Source organism: Gekko japonicus, unplaced genomic scaffold, assembly GCF_001447785.1.
Source record: "Gekko japonicus isolate JY-2015 unplaced genomic scaffold, Gekko_japonicus_V1.1 scaffold3686, whole genome shotgun sequence".
NCBI classification, from domain to species: Eukaryota; Metazoa; Chordata; class Lepidosauria; order Squamata; family Gekkonidae; genus Gekko; species Gekko japonicus.
The window spans coordinates 59,277-82,211 of NW_015172660.1; the positions used below are offsets into that span (position 1 = coordinate 59,277).

The following is a 22,935-nucleotide window of genomic DNA, read 5'->3' on the forward strand; positions in this document are numbered from 1 at the left end:
ATGTATTTCTGGGAAATGGTATGTATGGTTCTGAAGGATATAGCAGTTTACGTTGGCTTGCCAACTCCGGAGACTTGGGGGTGAAGTCTGGGAAGGATGGGGTTTGATGCGGGAAGAGACCTCAGTGGGCTATAATGCCATAAAGCCCACCATCCAAAGCCAGCATTTTCTCCAGGGGAACTGATCTCTCTAGTCTAGAGATGAGTTGCGATTCTGGGGGCGGATCTCCAGGCCTCATCTAGCTTGGTGTAGTGGTTAGGAGTGTGGACTCTAAACTGGGAGAACTGGGTTTGATTCACCACTCCTCCACCTGCAGCTGCTGGCATGACCTTGGGTCAGTTATAAGTTCTCTCAGAGTTGTTCTGTCAAGAGCAGTTCTTGAAAGAGCTCTCTCAGCCCCACCTACCTCGCGGGGTGTCTGCTGTGGGGGAGGGAAGGGAAAGGAGATTGTAAGCTGCTCTGAGACTCCTTTGAGTAATGACAGGCGGGGTATAAATCTACTCTGTTCTCTTCTTCTTTAACCAGAGGTTGGTAAACCTACTTTTACAAAGTGACAAGCAAGATCCCTGCACAGAAGCCCTTACATTCTAAAATTAGATTACCAATGCATACAGAAGGCAGTTGAGACGTACCGATTACAGACACCTCAGGAACCCCAGAACCTGAGAATCTGATGCCAAACCAGCACAAACATGGCCCTGTTTACCCCCAGGGAATCTGATTCCAATGGCTCTGAGCTGCAAGCAAGCTCTTCCCTCCAGACATTTGACAGTCACGTATATATTCCTTGGAACTTGCAGCAGGTCCTGCCACAGTCCAGAACCCTCTGTGGTGCATAAAGTGAATGTGAAGAAAAGGACCTCTGTCTGCATACAGCCTCAGAGGGGAGCTGTGTTTGTCTGCTCTGCAACAGCTAGATTCTGCTACTGGACTTGATGCTACTGGACACAAATCTAACTGCATATAGCCTGTATACCAAAAGCAAACACATTACCTAGCAGTGCAATCTTAAATCCTAGTATGGAGTTTGAACATTCTGAACATGTCTCATTTGAAAACATGATAGAACAGGATCTCTTAAATTCTTTTTCGGGCCTCTCTTCTACAGAACAAACAGAGATCACCCCCAGATACTTAAGCTCTTGAGTATTACAAAAGATCCCTCAACAACATCACCTGCTGACATCCATCAGAACAGTGAAATTCTTGATTGCCCACTTATGTCTGATCTTTTGCTGTTTTCTGCACCAGATCCAGTGAACCATAAGATCTATATGAACCAGTCCAATAGGCATTCCAAACCTAATTTTAGAAGGTCCTTGAACCCTATTTGCCCTGCAAGCCTGCAGTGCGATCTTAAGGAAAACAGCTGGAACTCTGACTCTTGAAATCTTATACCCCCAAAATCTTGTCGGTCTCTCAGGTGCTACTGGACTGGCCTCTAGCTGTTCAGCTGCAGACCAACACAGCGACCCCCTGAAACGGTCTTAAGGGGAGTGACACCTTTCTGTCCATTGAAGGACTGCATTGCATAGGATTGCACTGTAAATGTCATTGTCTCTGCCCTGGTTCTGTCAACTGGACCAGCTGTGGTTCTGTGCTCAGGACCAGTGTTCCCTCTAAGCTGAGTTAGTGTGAGCTAGCTCAGAGTTTTTTAGCCTCCGGCTCACACATTTTTGTCCAAGCTCGGGAAGGAGGGCTTCGGAGCAAACTAATTGATGCAGCAGCCAAATCGCTCGCTCACAGCTTTAATGCCAGGAGCTCACAAAGTAGAATTTTTGCTCACGAGACTCCACAGCTTAGAGGGAACATTGCTCAGGACTCAATTTTCGTGTGTGTGGGCCCAACTTGGATCAGGACCACAGTGCACTTTCCCATGCCCCTCACCCCCAGTACACAATTTTTCCGACCAGAAATGACCTTGGGGAGCTGCTATTTTTCTGGTTGGCGAAACCTGTATGGAACTTATCACTACACATGTAAGTTTCCCTGACAGGATAAAAAGCAGGTCCCCAGGGCCCTCTCTTCCTGTGCACTGTGGTCCAAATCTGAGTCAGGCCCCCTGCACACCTGGGAATAACGTTCTGAACACTCCCAGAACATATCTAGTTGCCAGGACTGGGGTGGACATGTGGGAGACATGAGGCCCCTTTGTAATGTCTTGTTAGACCCTAAGTGGAACCTCCTTGTCTGGCGCACTAAGGCGGAATCTGCATTTGTCTTTCCCACCAGTGTCCCAGCCTTTTGACTCCGTCTTCAAAAAAGCTGTCTACATTTGGTGTCGTTTTCACACCTCAACAGTGCTAGCATACTTCTGCACGTCCACATATGTTTATCGTCCACTGTCTTTGCACCTCCACACTGCTTTAAAAGAATCTTCTCCAAACAACATTCAAACAAACATAGAGAAAGACGGCATCACAGCAGCACGAAAATGATTTAAAACTGCAAATGCAGATTCGGCCTATAACTCTCAGTGACCAAATGCCTGCTATGAAAGTGGCACAAGAAAAACAAGAGAGAGGTGTATCTTCTAGCCCGACTTATGGTGGCTTTTCCCAGAAGTTTGGGTGCTGCTCTGCCATGGTTTTTCTTCTTCACATGCTCATTTTCCATTTGTTGTCTTTCCTCGGTGTCTTTATTGTTTCTCCACACTTTCTGAAATTGGGTCAAAGGTGGTTCCAGGAGGTCAGCTGTGTTGGTCTGAAGCAGTAGAACAAATTTAGAGTCCAGTGGCGCAAAGGTTTATTCAAGGTATGAGCTTGCACACGAAAGCTCATACCTTGAATAAACCTTTGTTGGCCTTAAACGTGCCACTGGACTCTAAATTGGGTCAAAGGTGGTTTGAGAAAGCATGGAGAAACAACTATGAAAACACAAAAGGGCAATCAATGGAAGATGTGGATATGAGGAAGCTTGGAGAGAAACTGCTGTAGATCAGCACTTAAACCTCAGGAAAACATCTGTGGGAAAAGACTGCTGGTCTCTGGATGCAGTAACCTGACCGTGGGGAGTGATCAGAAGATTCTACTACAGCTGCTCTTTTTCTCTCTGAATTTCATAATCACTCCAGTCCCTGTCTGAGCCTGAAATCTCTCCTCGCTCCTTCTCCTGAAGTCATTTCCTAGACAACTCCCTTCTGCCAGTCATAGGGTGTGGTCCAGGTGATGACCTCACCCTTAAAGTTCATCCCCAGGCTATCTCTGTCTAAGAGTTGGCAGGAGAGTACAGCAGAGAGTTGGAAAGGGTTGGATTCATCTAGCTTTAGGTTGGGAAACTGAGATGAATTCCCAGGTATATTTCTTGGGGTGTTGAGGACACCGGGGTGGGGTCAATGTACCGTGCCAGGTGTCATTGTAGTCATTGCTTCTCTTATGTTCTTCACCCTTGGAGTCTCCGTTCTTGAGGATCTGCCAGGATGATGCATAATCCACTGTTGAGAGTTAGCATAATGCTTTGGAAACCAGCATAATTCTTTGGAAACCCAGATGAGCAATTCCTGTGCCTTCTAGTTCTTTCCCTTCCTCCCACCCCACTTTGTAGTTGCTTATCTTGTCTCTGGCAAGAGTCTGCCTCAGGTTTGCTCATCCTGCTTGGGAAAAGGCAACTCGATCGTTTTTTGGTGTGGCCTTGTTCGTGGTACAGATTAGTCTTCCAGTACCATGGTACCTATGGCAGGGAAGTGAAAAGGTAACTGGAATAACAGACAAGTTTGGCCTTGGAAAGCAAAATGAAGCAGGGCAAAGGTTAACAGAGTTTTGTCAAGAGAACACACTGGTCATAGCGAACACCCTTTTCCAACAACCTAAGAGGCGACTCTACACATGGACATCACCAGATGGGCAACACCGAAATCAGATTGACTATATAATTTGCAGTCAAAGATGGAGAAGCTCTATCCAGTCAGTAAAAACAAGACCTGGAGCTGACTGTGGTTCAGATCATGAGCTACTCATTGCAAAATTCAGACTTAAACTGAAGAAAATCGGGAAAACCACGAGGCCATTCAGGTTTAACCTAGATCGCATCCCTGATGAATATACAGTAGAGGTGAAGAATAGATTCAAGGGTCTGGATTTGATAGATAGAGTGCCTGAAGAACTATGGACGGAGGTTCGTGACATTGTACAGGAGGCAGCAATCACCACCATACCAAAGAAAAAGAAATGCAAGAAAGCAAAATGGCTTTCTGATGAGGCTTTACAAATAGCAGAGGAAAGATGTTTATTCTGGAGGAAAAACAATGGTGCGTAAGGCAGGCACAGAATCCGAAGTCAAGCTTAAAGTATATTTATTCTAGGAGCTGCGGTGGCTCAAGTGGTTAAGACGCTGAACTGCAGGCTGTGGAAGGTCAGTAGTTCAGCAGTTCGAGACCCGAGTGGCCGCATGACGGAGTGAGCTCCCGTCTCTAGTTCCAGCTCCTGCCAACCTAGCAGTTCGAAAGCAAGAAATTGCAAGTAGATAAATAGGTACCACTTCGGTGGAAAGGTAACAGCGTTCCGTGCGCCTTGGGGTTTAGTCATGCCGGCCACATGACCACGGAAACGTCTTCGGACAGCGCTGGCTCTTCGGCTTTGAAACAGAGATGAGCACCGCAACCCTAGAGTCGGACTCGACTGGCTTTCGAGCAAGGGAACCTTTACCTTTACCTTTATACTTATTCTGCAGTTACAATTTTTAAAAGCAGTTTTCTAAATCGGGATGGGAATGTCACCTGTGACATGTGGTGTCCAAAGTTTATTTAAAATTTATGCAGTTGCCCTATTGCAGCTGCACGGTAGCATCCAGCAAGCGCCTTCCATTTAAATCTGTGGTTCACTTTTTGCACGTGCATTTTAGGTTAGTTTGTTGAATGAAAGGGAATACAAAGGAACCAGGCAAAGGGGGTGGTGGTGGGGAACCAGTGTTGAAGCTAACGAGGCTAATTTTGAAACTGCCAAGCATCTGCCAAGCCCTGTTTTCCATATTGCCAAGCAATTCTCTGCTGTCTTGTCGGCCACTGTGAAAATTGGGAGAGAGTCACAAGATCTCATAATATGGGGGAACATGTTGAGTGTACAGAATGCACAGTAGAACAAAATCATAATTAAGACTAGCTGTGATTAATAGGCCAACTTCAACCCATGATCATATCCTGATCTGATGGACCCCCGACTAACCATAGGTAATGGAATGGGCCATGTTTAGACGATCACACTAACCATAGGCAGTTTCATTAAACCATGACTTGCATTATATTAGTCCACTGTATAATAAAATTGTTTCTGTGTGTATGTTGATCCATGACTAAGCCTTTTTCCTCTCCACCTTAAATGATACAGACTGCCCTCTCTCCAGTTTCATGCTCCTGCTAGTATATATCTCTCTTATCCTATTTCGGAGACAGTCTGCACTAATTTGGGATGTTTCAGTCATAGCTCTGTATCTGGGGAAGAGAAGAAAAATAAGTTTTTATACCCTGCTTTTCTCTACCTTAACAAGTCTCAAAGTGGCTTACAATCTCCTTTCCCTTCCTCTCCCCAAAATAGGCACCTTGTGAGGCAGGTGGGGCTGAGAGAGTTCTGAGAGAACCGTGACTGGCCCAAGGTCACCCAGCAGGCTTCATAAGGAGTTGTGGGGAATCAATCTTGTCTCCCCACATTAGGGTCCACTGCTCTTAAGCACTACACCACGCTGAGGTCATGAAGCTTTTGCCATTCCTGGGTTTGATAAGAGTCTGGCTGGGCAACAGATTACCAACTGGGAAGAAGAGTGGGGTATACATAAATTTTTTTAAAAAATGCATCTTTCCCCACTGATGGTCCCCGTTTCCCCCTCACTAGGCTCCTGACGCTGTGGCTGGGGCTCTGGTAGCAGCACGGATCCTACGGGAACTTTCACACCTGGAGATGGAGGCGGAGGAGGCAGCATCCATGAAGGATCTGGCAATGCGCTTTGAGAACTTGGCCATAGGTGTGAGAGAAGTAGGGGTGGGAACAGAGAGAGGGTGAAGTGGGATCCGATTGGGGTTGTCGGGAAGATTACTTCAGAGTAATCTTGGCCAGAAAACTAGCAATTTTTTTCAGGTACAAAATCTGGGGAATCTTTATTTCTTAAAAAATGTTTTTTAGTTGTTACTATTCTTGAAAACAGGCTTCTGGTAAGGGTTCCAATTGTTCTGTGCGGTGTGGTTATCCTACTATATCCTACCTTCAATGACCTCCAACCACCTTCCATACCCTGTTCTTTACTGTCTTACACCTCCTATTCTACTGTTCCTTTAAGAACTAGCCCAAACGCTACAGCCTGAACTGTTAGGTTCACAATAAGGCATGCAAAACACCCAATTCATAGTGAAAGTTGGTGGTAGCCATGGGATCATAGGTTTCGATGAGTTCAATTTGGATCCCACATTCTGGAGTTTGATGCTTCTCAGCCTGGGTTGAAGACCTTTTGATGTGTCTCACTTCCCTAACTGTAAATAGGTATAAAATATCTTTATGGAATGATTGCAAGGATTGAGAAAAGTATGGGGGGAGCGTGGCTCAGTGGGTAGAGCATCTGTTTGGCATGCAGAAGGTCCCAAGTTAAACCCCTGCTTATCTCCACTTAAAAAAATATGAAGTAGTAGGTGATGTGAAAGATCTCAGGCTGAGATTCTGCAGAGCCTTTGCCAGACCGGAGTAGGCAATACTAACTTGGATGAACTGATGGTCTGATTCTGTATAAGGCAATTTCGTGTATTTCGTGTTGCACATTAAGAGGGCTAGATCAAGGCTGCTGTGTCCATGAAGATTGTTTTAGATAGGTAGTGTAGGGGAGATCATGCGGACACTTCATAACCTTGTACTTCCAAATGTATCTCTCCTTACCGCCCTCTTTTTTTCCCTTTCGAATCCAGGTGTATTCAATGAATGTTACCGCAATGGCGAGCCACGGGCCTATCAACTGCTAGTCCGCCGTTCCAATCTTTGGGGTGGAGCTACCATCTTCCAGCTGGCTCACCAGGCAGACGCCCGCCTCTTCTTTGCCCAGGATGGTGTGCAGGTGCGGCTGTGGGGCAGAGGCGTAGAGCTCTTAGAGATCCCGTTTACAAAAGCAGTCCCAAAAGGACGCATACTGCTTGAAAGCCCGCAGTGTTGCCGAATTCCATTCTGGGCAGGGTCTTGTCATCTTGAGAGTTCTGAAGCAAGGAATGTTCTGGCGCAGCAGCTACAACGCAAAGGCGGAAGACGATCTGTCTCCAGTTAGCAGCTGCTTGGCTTGACTTGTGTTGTGTGTGTGTGTGTTAAGTGCCGTCAAGTCACTTCTGATTTACAGTAACTCCATGAAAACATGAGCCGTGCCCAGGTCTTGAAAACTGAGTTTGTGGCTTCCTTGACTGAGCCAATCCATCTCATGTTGGGTCGTCCTCTTTTCCTGCTGCCTTCAGCTTTTCCTAGCATTATTATCTTTTCTAGTGCCTTTTTATAATGTGCAATAGCCTCAGTTTGGTCATTTTAGCTTCTAGGGAGAATTCAGGCTTGATTTGATCTATTTATTTATTATTTTATTTTATTTTATTGAGATTTCTGTTCCGCCCTACCCCATAAGTGGGCTCAGGGCGACTTACAACATGTCATAAAATCCATAAAACCATCTCATTAAACATCAGTACAATTAAAACATCGATTCATGGGGGGGGGGAACATTCAATACCAATTTAAAATACCGAGTGGCATCTCAGTGGTTCATTTGAGTGCACTGTATGCTGAGTTCACGCCAGGGAGAGGGGAGGATCGCTCTGTTTGAGTCTGTCAGTCACTCCTGGCACCCATGATGTAATAGTTCAGTTTCCGCAGAGCCCTGATCTTCATCTGGAGCTTGTTCCACGAGGCTGGGGCCAGGGCTGAAAAGGCCCTGGCTCTGGTCAAGGCAAGGCAGATGTCTTTCTAGCCAGAGACGACTAGACGGTGCTGGTCTGAAGAGTGCAAGGCTCTTCGGGGCACATACAGGGAGATATGGTCCTGCAGGTATGCCGGTCCCTGGCCGCATAGGGCTTTAAATCAATTCTCCCTATGCTTGATGAAATTTGATCTTGGCCTGGCTTAGAGCTCTTCAAGGAACAGAAGCCCCACCGTTTCCAGCTGAAAGATGGGGTCCAATCAGAGGTCATTTTGTAGAAAATGAGGTGCAGGAGCTCCTTAGCATAACTTATTTGCATATGCCACACCCCCTGGCATCACCAGAAGTGTGTCAGAAGGCAACACCCACCACTCAGGCTCCACTGGACTGTTTTCGATTGCTAGCTATTGGGGGGGGGGGAACGTGCAGATCTGTCCTCGCAGAGGACGGAGAGCTTGTACCTGAATAAAACTTGGACTTAAAGGTGCCACTGGACTGTGTTGGACCGGGGGGCTGTGGGGAGCTCTGCAACTTACCTGGCTGCTTCTTGCGCTGACTGAGGGCTGCTGGGAGCAGGGGGTGGGGCTTGTTGCATGTGCCCGCCCCCTGGGCTCTTTACTGCCGGAGCTCCGCTCCTGTGTGATCCTGCAGGAAATGACCCCTGGGTCCAATAAACAGAGGAGACATGCAGCACAGTCCTGAGTGGTGCAGTAACTGCAGTCTAAAGAAATCATTGATCTTAGACTGGAACAATTCTGCATAGGGCTGCACTGGAGTCCGTGACTCCCTTGGAGAACTTGAACAAGACCAGACATTCTGTCTTAGAATTGTCACCTGGGTAGGGAAGGAATTGCCAAAAAAAGCACTTTGGTATCTCCATGCCGCTAGCCGGATGAATGAGAGTAACCTAACTGGTCGGCCACTGTGTGAGACAGGATGCTGGACTAGGTGGGGCATTGGTCTGACTCGGCAGGGCTCTCCTTACGTTCCGTCTCCCCGCTGTGCTCTCCCCACAGTCCCTGCTCACCCAGAACTGGTGGGGGGAGATGGAGCAAAGCACCCCAGTCTGGAAGCTCCTCCTCACCTTCTTCTGTCCCCCTCTCATCTTCACCAGCCTCATCACCTTCAGGTGAGTGTGCCGCCTGTTTCATTTCACGGGGCAGAAAGTGGGTCTGGATCAGTTCTCCCTCTCCTTGCGGAAGGGGCTTCATCCCCCCCCCCTTCCAACTACAAGTCACAGGTGACTTATGGCGACCTCTGGGGTTTTCAAGGCGAGGGGTGTTCAGAGGTGGTTTGGCCCTTGCCTGCCTCTGCGTAGCCACCCTGCTTGGTGGTCTCCCATCCAAATACTGACCCAGGCCAGCCCTGCTTAGCTTCCTAGATCTGATGAGATTAGGCTAGCCTGGGCTATCCAGGTCAGGGTGGAAGGCGCTTCAGGTTCTGCAATATAACACTGTATTAACTTTAGAGTGTATTCTGTCGTCACCTGTTCCAGATTGGAAACAGCTCTGCCCTGCAACTGAGCTGCAGTTTGCTCCACTGGAGCAACCTTACACGTCCTGATTCCAACCTGTATGTTTTCCCCAGTGTGGCAAATTGCAGTTCGATGGAGCCCTTTCAGGTTGTGAAGCTGGTGTGGAGAGAAGCTGTAATACCCTGACGTTTTCCGCAGGGATGGCTCTCCGTGTGCCTGCATTTGTATACCTCTGGTGCTCTCTCCCATTTCCGCAAATGTTTTTGCAGTTTCAGGAGCAAAAACGAAGTTTTCCCCCTGTTGTGGCGCAGCATGAGAATTTTTGAAAACACAGAAGTCTGATGCTGCGAGACAAAATGGCACAAATTGCGGTTTTGTTCCTTCAACTGCAAAAACATTTGCAGAGATGGGGGAGAGCCCTGGAGGTATACAAATGCAGGTGCGCGGAGAGCCGTCCCTGCGGAAAACATCCCTCTCCTACTGTGCCATGGTCCTGATCTGGATTGGTAGCCCGTTTGTTGAGCTCCCAGCATCGCTCTTACTAAACCGACAACAAGAGTTTTCTCTCTCTTAAAAGCCCCTTTAATAGGAGGACCTGGTAGCTATCAGAGTTTGCTCTGCCAAGGGGAAAGGAGCACACCTATACCTTTGCTCAGCAGAGTGAACACCCATTTCAGCAGGGCTTTGGGCTTGAGCCTCTCTCCTTTAAATTTTAAACACAGAACAGGAGAGCCTCAAAACTGCCGCCTCTGCTGTGCCACATGGGGCACATCATCATTTCACCCGCTCCTGTCTCCCTTTCACAGGTCTATGGATGATGACCTCCGACCAGATCCCTCCCAGCCCTTCGAGCTGGACAGCCTGGACACAGATGTGAAAACTATCATCGGAGACATGATGTCTGAGTAGGAGAACTGGCCATTCTTTTGGTGTCACTGTCCCAGTCTTTACCCTCTACCCATCTGTCTCATCCTATTAATTGTCTCTGTCTCTCCCAGGAACACGGATTCTCCTTCCCCACATTCCCCTCGCCACTTCTGGTTACAGCACTGGCGGCAGTTCTGGAGGGCACCTGTGACGGCATTCCTGGGCAACGTGGTGATGTACCTGCTCTTCCTCTTCCTCTTCTCCTATGTCTTGCTCATGGATTTTGCGGCCCCGCCTGCTGGCCCTTCTGCCTCGGAAATCATTTTGTACATTTGGGTCTTCACGCTGGTCTGCGAGGAGGTGCGGCAAGGCTGCTTTGTGGGATCCCAACCCCTCCTGCATAGGGTACGCCGATACCTCCAGGACACGTGGAACCAGTTTGACATCACAGCCCTGCTGCTTTTCATGCTGGGCGTCACATGCAGGTGAGCATCTTCTGGCCGGTGTGGAAACAAGCAGGGTGGGAAGAAAACTTGCATTTCACCCTAAGCAGGGCTATTTTGGGGCAGGAACGCTCCCGAGTTGGCCACGCCCAGCAGGAACTCATTAGCATAATAGGCCACACCCAACAGCAGAAACTCATTCGGATTGGCTACAATTAGGGGTGTGTGGCCTAACATGCAAAAAGCCCTGCGTTTTGACAGCAAACAAGGTAAAGAGAATAAGAAGCAAAAGGTGGGTGTGGCTGGATGACCACACTTCTGGTAACATGGGGGTGTGGCCTAATATGCAAATGAGCTGTGCTGTCAGGGTGTGGCCTAATATGCTAAAGAGTTCCTGCTGTTGTGTATGGTCTATTATGCTAATAAGTTCCTGCTGGGCTTTTTCTACAAAAAAAGCCCTGACCCTAAGCCTGGCCACTGTGCCTGCTGAGAAGCCAAGCTACATGAATTAGAGAACAACATGGTGCAGTTTCTCCAAGTCTGTACCACTTCTGGCTGCAGATTGGGTGTGTGTGTGTTATATTGTTGAATTCTACCTCATATTAAAGCAAATCTCCCTGCACATGGGTTAGTAGCACATCGGGGAAAAGACTAGGCTAAGATCCTTCTTCCTGATATCTATTTGTCTATGAGCAGTGAGGTTTCCGCTTGGAGGAAACATCAACATGCAGTTCTTTACCTGCAGTGGGAGAATCTAGCTAGAGGCCTTTAAAGCAGCTAACATGGGCTTTCCCCCATTCTTATTTTTTTGCTGGTGTGTTCTTGTTGTTTTAGGTTTTTTTTCTCCTGTTCTGTGTTTGTTTTTCTCCCTCTAGGGGGGTTGATTCAATATTACATTGCTTTATGTCTGGAATAAAAATCTGCAGGGAGATATGTTGGATATAACGTGATGTAATATCAAATCAACCACTAGAGGTAGCAAAACTGGGCAGAACAGACCCCTCCCCCCTAAAGCAACAAGAACACACAACTGAGGAAAATGAGAACTCGAAAAAGCCCTGAGTTCTGAAAAAGGGTTTGATGTCCAACCTCTCTGTATTCACAGATACTGCCACCTGCTGACTGTTAACCATACAATGCACTTCACTATACTTCAGTGCTGTTCTTTTAACTTTAAAGCACTGCATGAGATCTTGGGGGGTGGTTCAGACGTTAATGACTCTAGAGAGGTGGGGAAAATGTTTTTTTAAATAATGCAGGTAATATTATTGCACTTCCTTTCACCTGATTCTTATTACACTGTATGCCTCACAGGCTGTTTCCTGAGTCATTCGAATCTGGCCGCACCATTCTCTGCCTGGATTTCATGGTCTTCACCCTTCGTCTCATCCACATCTTTGCTGTTAACAAACAGCTGGGTCCCAAGATGATCATTGTTGGCAAGATGGTGAGATGGCACATAAAATGGGTCTAAAGCGAGTGAGCAAAAAATTGGACTTTTGCGTGTGCAAGAGATATTGGGTTCAAGTATATGCACACAGTGGCTTTCTTTTAGGTTGGAGTGCAGACTTGGGTATAATGAGCATGCAAAGGACTCTGGGCTTAAATGAGAATCAGTGTATAATAAATAAAGTGTGCAAGGAATCTGAAAATGAAAGCTAAGTGCAATGAATGTGCAGGAAATCTGGGGCCAGGCTCGTTTCTCCTTTAAAAGTTAACGGGTTGCATTTGTCCTACCTGTCAAGAACAAATCTAAGGTTTAATATATTTTTTTTACTGTTGCACAGGTTATTTCCCCTGAGCGTTTCATTTCTTCACTCATCACATGAGCAAAGTAGTTTCCCCTTGAATAATAGCAAAATTTAGTTCAGAAAGTAAAACGAATTAGAGTGAGGGAAATAAATGCCTCTCTACTTGTCTCCCAGTTTATTTCAGCGCTTCGTAAGGGGCGTGCTGGGGAGGGGAGTCAAAGGGCCTCTCCGACTAGCGACTGTTGCTCTGTCCATGATCTCTCTACAGATGAAAGATGTCTTCCTCTTCCTCTTCTTCCTTGGGGTGTGGCTGGTGGCCTATGGGGTTACTACCGAGGGGCTTCTGCTCCCACATGACCGACGTCTCCCCTGGATATTCCGCCGGGTCTTCTACCGGCCTTACTTGCAGATCTTTGGGCAGATCCCACTCAATGAGATTGATGGTGCGTATGCTAGGGTTCCCATTCTGAACTCTGGTGCTTGAGGGAGCAAAAGTGCCATTGTCTCCATGTGCCTTGACCTGGATGGCCCAGGCTAGCCCATCTTATTAGATCTCGGAAGCTAAGCAATGTTGGCCCTGATCAATACTTGGATGGGAGACCACCAAGGGAGGTTGTGGGGGGGGACACGATTGCTCTCTTGAAGTATTTGAAGAGCTGTCACTTAGGGGCTCAAGTGGTTAAGATGCTGAACTGCAGGCTGTGGAAGGTCAGTAGTTCAGCAGTTCAAGACCCGTGTGTGCCACATGACAGAGTGAGCTCCCGTCTCTAGTTCCAGCTCCTGCCAGCCTAGGAGTTCGAAAGCAAGAAATTGCAAGTAGATAAATAGGTACCACTTCGGTGGGAAGGTAACAGCGTTCCGTGCGCCTTGGTGTTTAGTCATGCCGGCCACATGACCACGGAAACGTCTTCGGACAGCGCTGGCTCTTCGGCTTTGAAACGGAGATGAGCACCGCAACCCTAGAGTCGGATTCGACTGGCTTTCAAGCAAGGGAACCTTTACCTTTACACTTAGGGGAGGGCAGGGAGCCGTTCCTGTTGGCAGCAGAGGAGAGGACTCGCAATAATGGGTTCAAATTAAGGGCAGGAAGGTACCAGCTGGATCTTAGGAAAAACGTTTTGACAGTAAGAGTTGTGCAACAGGGAAATCAGCATCCTAGGGAGGTGTTGAGCTCCCCCTCCCTGGCAGTCTTCAAGCAGCAGCTGGACAAAACCTTGTCAGGGATGCTCTTGGCTGATCCTGCATTGAGCAGGGGGGTTGGGCTAGATGGCCTGTATGGCCCCTTCCAACTCTGTGATTCTAGGATTCTAATACTGGGGTTGCTATATGAAGGCAAACCACCTGTGCACGTCTCTTGCCTTGAAAACCCCATGAGGTCACCATAAGTCAGCTGTGACTTGACGACAAAACAAGAAAAGGTGTTGTGCGGGTTGTTGCTCTTCAGTGCACCTTGCACCAGGCCAGTCCATCCGTACTAGCTTATTTGGGTTCTTTTGTGCCAGAGAGGCTGTTGTAGGAACTGCAGAGAACTGTGCCGTTGTGACCCTCACCGTGTTCTTTCTCTCCCTGATTCAGCTGCTCTGATTGCAGCGGCGAACTGCACCTACGATCCTGTGGCCATCTTGATGGAGGAGGCACAGCCATGCACCAACACCTACGCCAACTGGCTGGTGCTCATTCTCCTGGTCGTCTTCCTGCTGGTCGCCAATATCCTCCTCCTCAACCTGCTCATTGCCATGTTCAGGTATGGCTGTTAATGATAATTATCATATGGCATTGTGTGTAGAATAACCGGAAGATCCTAAGATTGTCTGGCAGCCAGAAGTTCTAGCTTCCTTAGCGTTACGCACCACTAGGTGGCAAGCTAGCTCGATTTGTTTTTAAGGCAAGAGACGTTTCAGAGGTGGTTTGCCCTTGCCTGCCTCTGTGTCATGACCCTGGTATTCCTTGGAGGTTGCCCTTCCAAATACTAGCCAAGGCCGACCCTACTTAGCTTTCAAGATCTGACGGGATCAGGTTCGTATGGGCCATCCAGGTCAGGGGCGGTATGGTTCTTGCTGTTGCTTAAGTCCAATGGCAGTGGGTTTGTAGAAATTTTGCCAGGGAGGCAGAAGTTAACAGTGAGTGCACTGGGTGAGCAAGGGATCTGTGTGTGGAATCTGTAGGAATACAGGGATTATGCATGAACATAGCGTGTATGAAAGGATCACAAGTGGTCCCTGCTGGTGGTCCCTGGCCCAAAAGATACCCGGCTGCAATAAATAAATCACTTATAAAAAGGTAAAGGTTCCCTTGCTCGAAAGCCAGTCGAATCCGACTCTAGGGTTGCGGTGCTCATTTCCGTTTCTAAGCCGAAGATTAGTATGGGCCATCCAGGTGAGGGGCGGTATGGTTGTTGCTGTTGCTTAAGTCCAATGGCAATGGGTTTATAGAAATTTTGCCAGGGAGGCAGAAGTTAACAGTGAGTGCACTGGGTGAGCAAGGGATCTGTGTGTGGAATCTGTAGGAATACAGGGATTATGCATGAACATAGCGTGTATGAAAGGATCACAAGTGGTCCCTGCTGGTGGTCCCTGGCCCAAAAGATATCCGGCTGCAATAAATAAATCACTTATAAATAGCTTTAAAATAGGGTTAGACAGATTCATGGAGGAGAGATCCAGGGCTATTTTGGGGCAGGAACGCACAGGAACGGAGTTCCGGCTGGCTCCCGAGTTGGCCACGCCTAGCAGGAGCTCATTAGCATAATAGGCCACACCCAACAGCAGAAACTCATTGGGATTGGCTACATTCGGGGGGTGTGGCCTAACATGCAAAGGAGTTCCTGCTACAAAAAAAGGCCCTGGGTTTTGACAACAAACAAGGTAAACAGAATAACAAGCAAAAGGTGGGTGTGGCTGAATGACCACACTTCTGGTAACATGGGGGTGTGGTCTATTATGCTAATGGGTTCCTGCTGGGCTTTTTCTACAAAAAGAGCCCTGGCAGAGGTCTATCAGTGGCTACTAGCCATGGTGACTGAGGGGAATCTTCACATTCAGAGGCACTAAACCTCTGAATCCCAGAGGCAGGCGCCAACATCAGGGGAAAGGCCTTGGCTTCTATGCCCTGTTGCTGGCCCTCCAGAAGAACTGGTTGACCACTGTGTGAGACAGGATGCTGGACTAGATGGACCACTGCTCTGATCCAGCAGGGCTCTTCCTATGTTCATATAAATACTGTCCGTCTTTAAGGTGCTATGCACTGACAGTCTGTGTTTGATCTTTCCATTGGGGCCACCTGCAGCAACCCTCCCCCCTTTAAAAGTACTTCTTTGCAATAAATCACACAAAAGCAAGTAGCCCCCATGGTATTCTGCCACATGGCTATAATGCCTGCACAAAAGAGGGGGGGGGGGAAATAAGGTCAATGCATCACCATTCTCAGCAGTGACGAAATCACCAACTGTGTAAGGGGAAGCCCAAGGCACAAACTAAGGGGGGGGAAACCAGAGGAAAAAGTGAAGGAAGGCCATTGTGAGGAAGAAGAAGAAGAAGAGATTGGATTTATACCCCGCCCTTCACTTGGAGTCTCAGAGCGGCTTACAAACTCCTTTCCCTTCCCCCTCCCCACAACAGACACCCTGTGAGGTAGGCGGGGCTGAGAGAGATCTGACAGAAACTGCTCTTTTTCAAGGACAGCTGTGCCAGAGCTTGTGACTGACCCAAGGTCACATCAGCAGGTGCAAGTGGAGGAGGGGGAATCAAACCCGGTTCTCCCAGATTAGAGTCCGCGCACTTAACCACTACACCAAACTGGAAGCATAGCTGTTGGCACACTTTGGCAGGAAGCAGGGTGGCAAGGGAGAAAAGAGAGAGAGAGAGGGAGGGAGAGGGAGAGGGAAGATCTCTTCCAAATGTCTAAGGTATTTCTACCCCCAACACAGTTACACGTTTGCCAAGGTGCAAGGCAACAGCGACATCTACTGGAAGTCCCAGCGCTATAACCTGATCCTGGAATATCACAGCCGCCCCGCACTGGCTCCGCCCTTCATCCTCATCAGCCACCTGCATCTTTTCATCAAGCGCCATATCCGCAAGGTGCAGTCTACAAAGGGACGCCACTTCCGTGAGTGCCATGGGGACAGGTGGGAACGACAATGGCATCTAGAGTGTGTTCTTTTCTGCCATCAGCTGCAAGCAGAATTGAATCAGCGGTTCTGCACAGCACATACTACAGTACCAACGTCTGCATACCGGAAACCCCAGTCTCCGCAAGGGAAACCTTTGCACTGCGTTGACTTGGAAATAAAGCAAATCCCATTCAATGGAGGCCCTGCTTCTCCCTGCAACTTTACTCTTAAACTTTATTACTTCCTCTTCGCTTTCACTGCACAGCTGTGAGTGCCCTAGGATTGTCAATCTCCAGGTGAGACCTAGAAAGTCCCCAGAATTTCAACTGATCTCCAGATGATAGAGATCAGTTCCCTAGAGTTGGCAACCCTAGAGTGCTCTCATGTTTCCTCGATGAATGAATGGCTTCTTATTAACATGACTCCATTGCTGGATAGCTTCAGAGGGTAGCCAGTTGTGCTGGCCTGCAGTGGAACGGCTAGATTTGAGTCTGGTATCTGACAAGGACTTCTTGTTAACATGACTTCATTGCTGGATAGCTTCACAGGGTAGCCAGCTGTGCTGGCCTGCGGTGGAATGGCTAGATTTGAGTCTGGTATCTGACAAGGCCAGCTGTAAGCTTATCCCCCCCCCAAAATCCTGTGAGCCTCTAAGGTGCTGCTGGACTCAGTTCTAGCTGTTCATTCCTGGATGGATCCTTAGTCAGTCTCCTCACTTTTCTCCAGAGGAGACTTCAGTAACTGCTTTTCCCTTTGCAGGCAAAGGGATTGTTCATTGGGTTTTTTTTTAAAAAAAACAATGTTGCCCTTACTTGGATAGCTCAGGCAAGCCCGATCTCATCAGATCACGGAAGCGAAGCTGGGCTGACCCTGGCAAGTAATTGGAAGGGAGACCTCCAAGGAATACCAGGGCCGGGATGCAGAGGCAGGCTATCAAGCCACCTCTCTGAAAAGTCCAAACCCCACTAGGGGTTGCCAGAAGTTGCCATGACTTCCAGGCATGCAAGCACATATGCACACACACATATGCACACACAAATATCCACGAAGCCCCAATGTGGCGTAGTGGTTAGAGTGCTGGACGAGTATCTGGGAGACCCAGGCTCAAATCCTCTCTGTGCCATGGAAGCTTGCCGGGTGATCGTGGGCCAGCCTCACACTCTCAGGGTTGTCGTGTGGGTAAAATGGAGAAGGGGAGAATGTTGTAAGCCATTTGGTGTCCCCCATTGGGGAGAAAAGTGTGGTATAAATGAAGGGGCTTTAAGACAGCCAAGGTGAGGAGTCGAAATTAAAGGGACAATAATACAAAAAAGAGAGGAAGAGTCAGGACCAGGGCTATTTTTGGGCAGGAACGCACAGGAATGGAGTTCCGGCTGGCTCCCGAGTTGGCCACGCCCAGCAGGAACTCATTAGCATAATAGGCCACGCCCAACAGCAGAAACTCATTAGGATTGGCTACTTTAGGGGTGTGTGGCCTAACATGCAAAGGAGTTCCTGCTACAAAAAAAAAGCCCTGGGTTTTGACAACAAACAAGGTAAACAGAATAAGAAGCAAAAGGTGGGTGTGGCTGGATGACCACACTTCTGGTAACATGGTGGTGCGGCCCAGTATGCTAATGAGCTGTATTGTCAGGGGTGTGGCCTAATATCCTAATGGGTTTCTGCTGTTGGGTGTGGTCTGTTATGCTAATGAGTTCCTGCTGGGCTTTTTCTACAAAAAAGGCCCTGGTCAGGACTAAAAAACAAAGCAAACAAAGCACACAAGAGGTTTTCACCATGACCCAAGTCCTCTTAGCTGAGTGGTTACATCCAATTGACTTCATCGGTCTAGTGGACTTTTTGTCTAAAACTGCATTAGTTTGCACTTAGTTACACTGAATATCATCATGGAAGATAGATCATTACTAGCTATTATCCATAATAGATAAATGGAACTTCCATGCTCCGCAGCATACCTCTGACTACCAGCTGCAGGAGGGCAACAACAGGGTAAGGTACTTGTTCTGCTGCCCTGCTGGTAAGCTTCCTGGGGCATCTGTCCCATGCAACACAGGAGGCTGGACTACATGAACCCCTTATCTGAACCAGCAGGACTACTGGTATGTTGTTATCTTATGGGTATTTATTTATTTATATCCCACCTTTCACCCTGATGGGGACCCAAAGTGACTTATATCATTTTCCTCTCCTCTGTCTTATCATCACAACAACCCTGGTGAAGTAGGTTAGGCTGAGAGTGTGTGACTGACCAAAGGTCACCCCTCAAGCTTCCATGGCATGAATGGGGATTTGAACGTGGATTTCCCAGATTCTAGTATTGGACTGCAAGATGATCAAATCAGTCAGTCCTAAAAAATCAACCCTGACTGTTCCCTGGAAGGCTAGATAATGAAACTGAAGCTCAAATACTTTGGCCACCCAATGAGAAGGGAGCACTCACTGGAGAAGACCCTGATGCTGGGAAAGATTGAAGGTCAAAGAAGAGGGGGACGGCAAAGGATGAGATGGTTAGACAGTGTCATCGATGCAACGAACATGAAATTGAGCACACTTCAGAGGACGGCAGAAGACAGGAAGGCCTAGCGTGATCTGGTCCATGGGGTCGCAAAGAGTCGGACTCGACTGTGCGACTGAACAACAACAACAACAACAACAACAAAGTATGGGGCCTTAACTGTTACACCACATTAGTAGGATCCAGCCAGTATGTTCACTCCATTCTTTCCCCTCCTACAGATCCCGTCCCACATACAGGTACTGTGATATACCTAACATAGCCTTCTTTTTGAAGTTCAGAGGGACTCCTCCCTTTTTCACTGGCATTCCACCCCATGTTCTGGGTCCAGTCAACGAATTATTGTCTCAAGGTCAGGCGAGAAAAATAGAAATGTCTAAATGAATAAATATGCCTTTTGAAGCTCTACAATTGACGGGGTTTTACAGTATTCTCCGTCCAAAACTGCATGCAATTCTAAGGTTATTCTCTTTGTTTGTTTTGTTTTTGCACAGTTCTGGAACTTTCTGAGACCCAGGATGCACGGCTACTCACGTGGGAGTCAGTGCAGAAGGAAAACTATTTAGTGGCTCAGAAACGGCAAAAACGGGATTCTGATACGGAACGGCTCCGGCGAACCTCCCAGAAGTGAGCATGGGGGAATGGAAGGGAGTAATGCCAAATGGGTTGGGTAGGTTGGGAGAGAGGACCAGTGTACAGGAGATACTGTCTCTGGCCCGTAGCTAACACGGGGCCCATGGGGCCTGGCCCCTAGTGATTCTTCTGGGCCCCCTCCCTCCTGGGTTGACCCCCAAAGTGCTCCAACTTACCACCTGCACTGTACTCTCATTTAATTAGCTGGTGGGCCCCCCGAGGCCCCCTCTCAAAGAATTCCCTAGCTACGGGGCTGTACTGTCTGGGGGGAAGCTGTGCATTCCAGTTCCCCACACCACTAGAGGACGGTTGCCTATTCTCCTCTCCTGAGGACTCCTTTCAAAATGGCAGCGACAGAAAAAGAGGGGAGGAAGCCAGTTTAGGGGAAGGGATCTGATGGAGGCTGGGATGGGAGAGAGGTCTGGAGAAACTCAGGGAATATGTAGATTTCCTGAAGGAACATGCCACCCATGGGCCTGCTTCATGTGGGCAGGGGAGTGTGGGCAGGGGAGACTGAAGCCCTTCCTCCATGTGTGATGTGAACTGGGCACTGCATTCATGGGGACTGAGGAGAACCAGCAACCTACGACTGACACAGGATGGGAACCCCAGACCCAACGACATTACTCTCTAATGTGTGGAAATATTTCAGTAGGAGGGGGTGGAGGTTAAGAAATGTGACTAGGCTGTAGAGAGCAGACTGGTCACTTCATTATTTTATTTATTTATTTATTTATTGAACTTTTATCCCGCCTGTCAAGGTTTCTCTCTCTCACCCCAGTCCAGGGATGGGGAGAGAAACCAAGCATTCAGGAACAATTAAACAAACGCCAGGAGAATGTCTGTACACTCTCCAGGCTTTACCAGTAGTCTGCCACCAGGATCTCTCTCTTTTTTTAAACAGTCCCGCACCAAAGCTCAGGAGCAGAGATCCCAAACTCCTTCGTGCTTTATGAGACTGACCCACTTTACCAGCTCTGCACCAGGGCTGCAAACAATGAAGTACCACAGTGGTAGCCTTCTTAGGCGAACGGCTTTAGACACAAGATTCAGTCTTAGAGATCAGGTTGCAGCAGAGGAAACAGGTCCAGATAATATTGATTATATATTATCTTTATTCAGACCTCCACCGACCTCATAGGGAGGACAAAAGCCATGTTCATTGTCTTGTGCTTCTTGGGAAAAGGGGAGGAGATAAAAATGGGCGTAAATAGATATGGGGGTTGGGGATTCATGTGCCAAACCTCAAATGTCTGCTTGTCCAATAGGATCCAGCTCTTTTTCGTAGATAAGCCCAGGCTACAGCTCTGGCCATCCACCAAGGGAAGGGAAATCACATTAAGAAAGCCAAATGTTTAAACGTTGTGTGGAAAGTACTGTGAGAAGTGCTCATGACAGGAATACTATGTAGGAAGGGACAATGGGTGGCCTCCGTTGCGACATGGAAACGGCTCGACTGACAGTCTCCCTCTTTTAACCGCCTGACACGTCTAACCCTGCAGAGTCGATCAGGTTCTGAGACAACTTTCAGAGATCAAGGAATCGGAGCGTCGCCTACGGACCCTGGAGACAGAGGTACGAAGAACAATATGGGGCCATGTGAAGAGGAGAAGGGAAGAAATGGGAAATCCTTGGGAGACGGTGGGCGATGGCGGCATTCCAGTGTGTGTGATGTGGGGTGTGAAGAGCTGCAGCTGAACTGATTAGGTGCTATGGGAGAGACTAGGTGGGGAAACTGGGGGGGGGAAGCAAACACATGTGTTGGGGACCTCGGAGAGTAACTCTCCCAGTAGGTCCTACCCTCCCCGAGGCAGCAACCATAGGAAGGGTCCTGGTTTTGGTGGTCCAGATCTTTCTTTAATTTAGCAGAGTGCGCTTGGCTTTAACACAGCAGTGCTTTGTCCCAAATCCACCATGTGCTTTGAAAGTGTGCACGCACATGGAAGCTCATACCTTGAATAAACCTTTGTTGGTCCTAAAGGTGCCACTGGACTCTAAACGTGTTCTACTACCCTGTGCCTGCAAGACTACAAAGTTACTCAGAACCACCTTTCAGTTTGAAACAAAATAATCTACTTTGTTCTAGAAATACACGCTTGATAGTGCAGGGTGGAGAGATAGGGGTCATTCCTGTGCTAACTAGGAGACGGAAGCAGATGCCGAGAGGCATCCTGCTTCTCCATCTTGTGTGCCGGGAAGAGAGAGGAGAGGAGATGGAAGGAAGTCACTTTTCCCTAAAGAGTGTTCATCTCCACTTCAAAGGGTCCTCAGTGACACTAGACAGGAAGAGGCTTAGTGTTTGCCTACCTGCCTGCAACTCTGTGGTCACTTGCTTCTGGAGGCTGAGGCCCCGGGACATCCCGTCTGGTACTTCCAACAGCAACTCCTCCTCACCTCTCCCTCGACCTGTCTTTTTCTAGATGGAATATTGCACCACTGCCCTGGCCTGGATGGTTGATGTTCTGGCTCAGAGTGACATTGCCAAAGGGAGGAAGGCTCCTCCAGCACGGAAGAAAGGTGAGTCGCCAAAGTTCCCAGAGGTCCTTGAGTGTCAGTTCAGCCACTTGATGCTCATACAGAGATCCAAGTATGTTCACACTTGGAGCCCTCCGGTGGCAGGGCAGGAGGGAAAGCGCAGGGATAATGGCAGCTGACGGGTGAAAGTGTGCATAGAGCGTCCGTGTGGATAGTCCATTGCCAGTACGAATAGCTCTGCCCAGGTCCAGCCCAAGGGATTTTGGCACCCTAGGCTAGCCTAGGAGCTGCGGTGGCTCAAGTGGTTAAGATGCGGAACTGCAGGCTGTGGAAGGTCAGTAGTTCAGCAGTTCGAGACCCGAGTGTGCCGCATGACAGAGTGAGCTCCCGTCTCTAGTTCCAGCTCCTACCAACCTAGCAGTTTGAAAGCAAGAAATTGCAAGTAGATAAATAGGTACCACTTCAGTGGGAAGGTAACAGCGTTCCATGTGCCTTGGTGTTTAGTCATGCCGGCCACATGACCACGGAAACATCTTCAGACAGCGCTAGCTCTTCGGCTTTGAAACGGAGATGAGCACCGCAACCTTAGAGTCGGATTCGACTGGCTTTCGAGCAAGGGAACCTTTACCTTTAGGCTAGCCTAGATGCACTCCCCACTAGGTGGGCCCAAGTCACTGTCCTTCCTGGGATCCCAGGCAGTGGTGCTGCAGCCAGGACATTGGATGGCTGCTTGCATTTAGTGCCCCTAGCACCCACCCACCCATCCTCTGGCACCTTTGGTAAATTGCCTAATGCGTCCTAGT

General features: G+C 48.4%; 1 protein-coding gene across 1 annotated transcript in view; it reads left to right on the top strand.

Moving 5' to 3' along the window:
* LOC107119267 (transient receptor potential cation channel subfamily M member 4-like) overlaps positions 1 to 22,935 on the top strand; it is a 44,870-nt gene that overhangs the window by 21,059 nt on the left and 876 nt on the right. The window contains exons 12-23 of the mRNA XM_015421736.1: positions 5,823 to 5,952; positions 6,881 to 7,026; positions 8,880 to 8,992; positions 10,144 to 10,242; positions 10,336 to 10,689; positions 11,962 to 12,094; positions 12,667 to 12,841; positions 13,974 to 14,142; positions 16,324 to 16,505; positions 19,519 to 19,651; positions 21,160 to 21,232; positions 22,078 to 22,174. Of these exons, the coding sequence (XP_015277222.1) occupies positions 5,823 to 5,952; positions 6,881 to 7,026; positions 8,880 to 8,992; positions 10,144 to 10,242; positions 10,336 to 10,689; positions 11,962 to 12,094; positions 12,667 to 12,841; positions 13,974 to 14,142; positions 16,324 to 16,505; positions 19,519 to 19,651; positions 21,160 to 21,232; positions 22,078 to 22,174 (1,804 nt within the window). The remainder of the gene's footprint in view (positions 1 to 5,822; positions 5,953 to 6,880; positions 7,027 to 8,879; positions 8,993 to 10,143; positions 10,243 to 10,335; positions 10,690 to 11,961; positions 12,095 to 12,666; positions 12,842 to 13,973; positions 14,143 to 16,323; positions 16,506 to 19,518; positions 19,652 to 21,159; positions 21,233 to 22,077; positions 22,175 to 22,935) is intronic.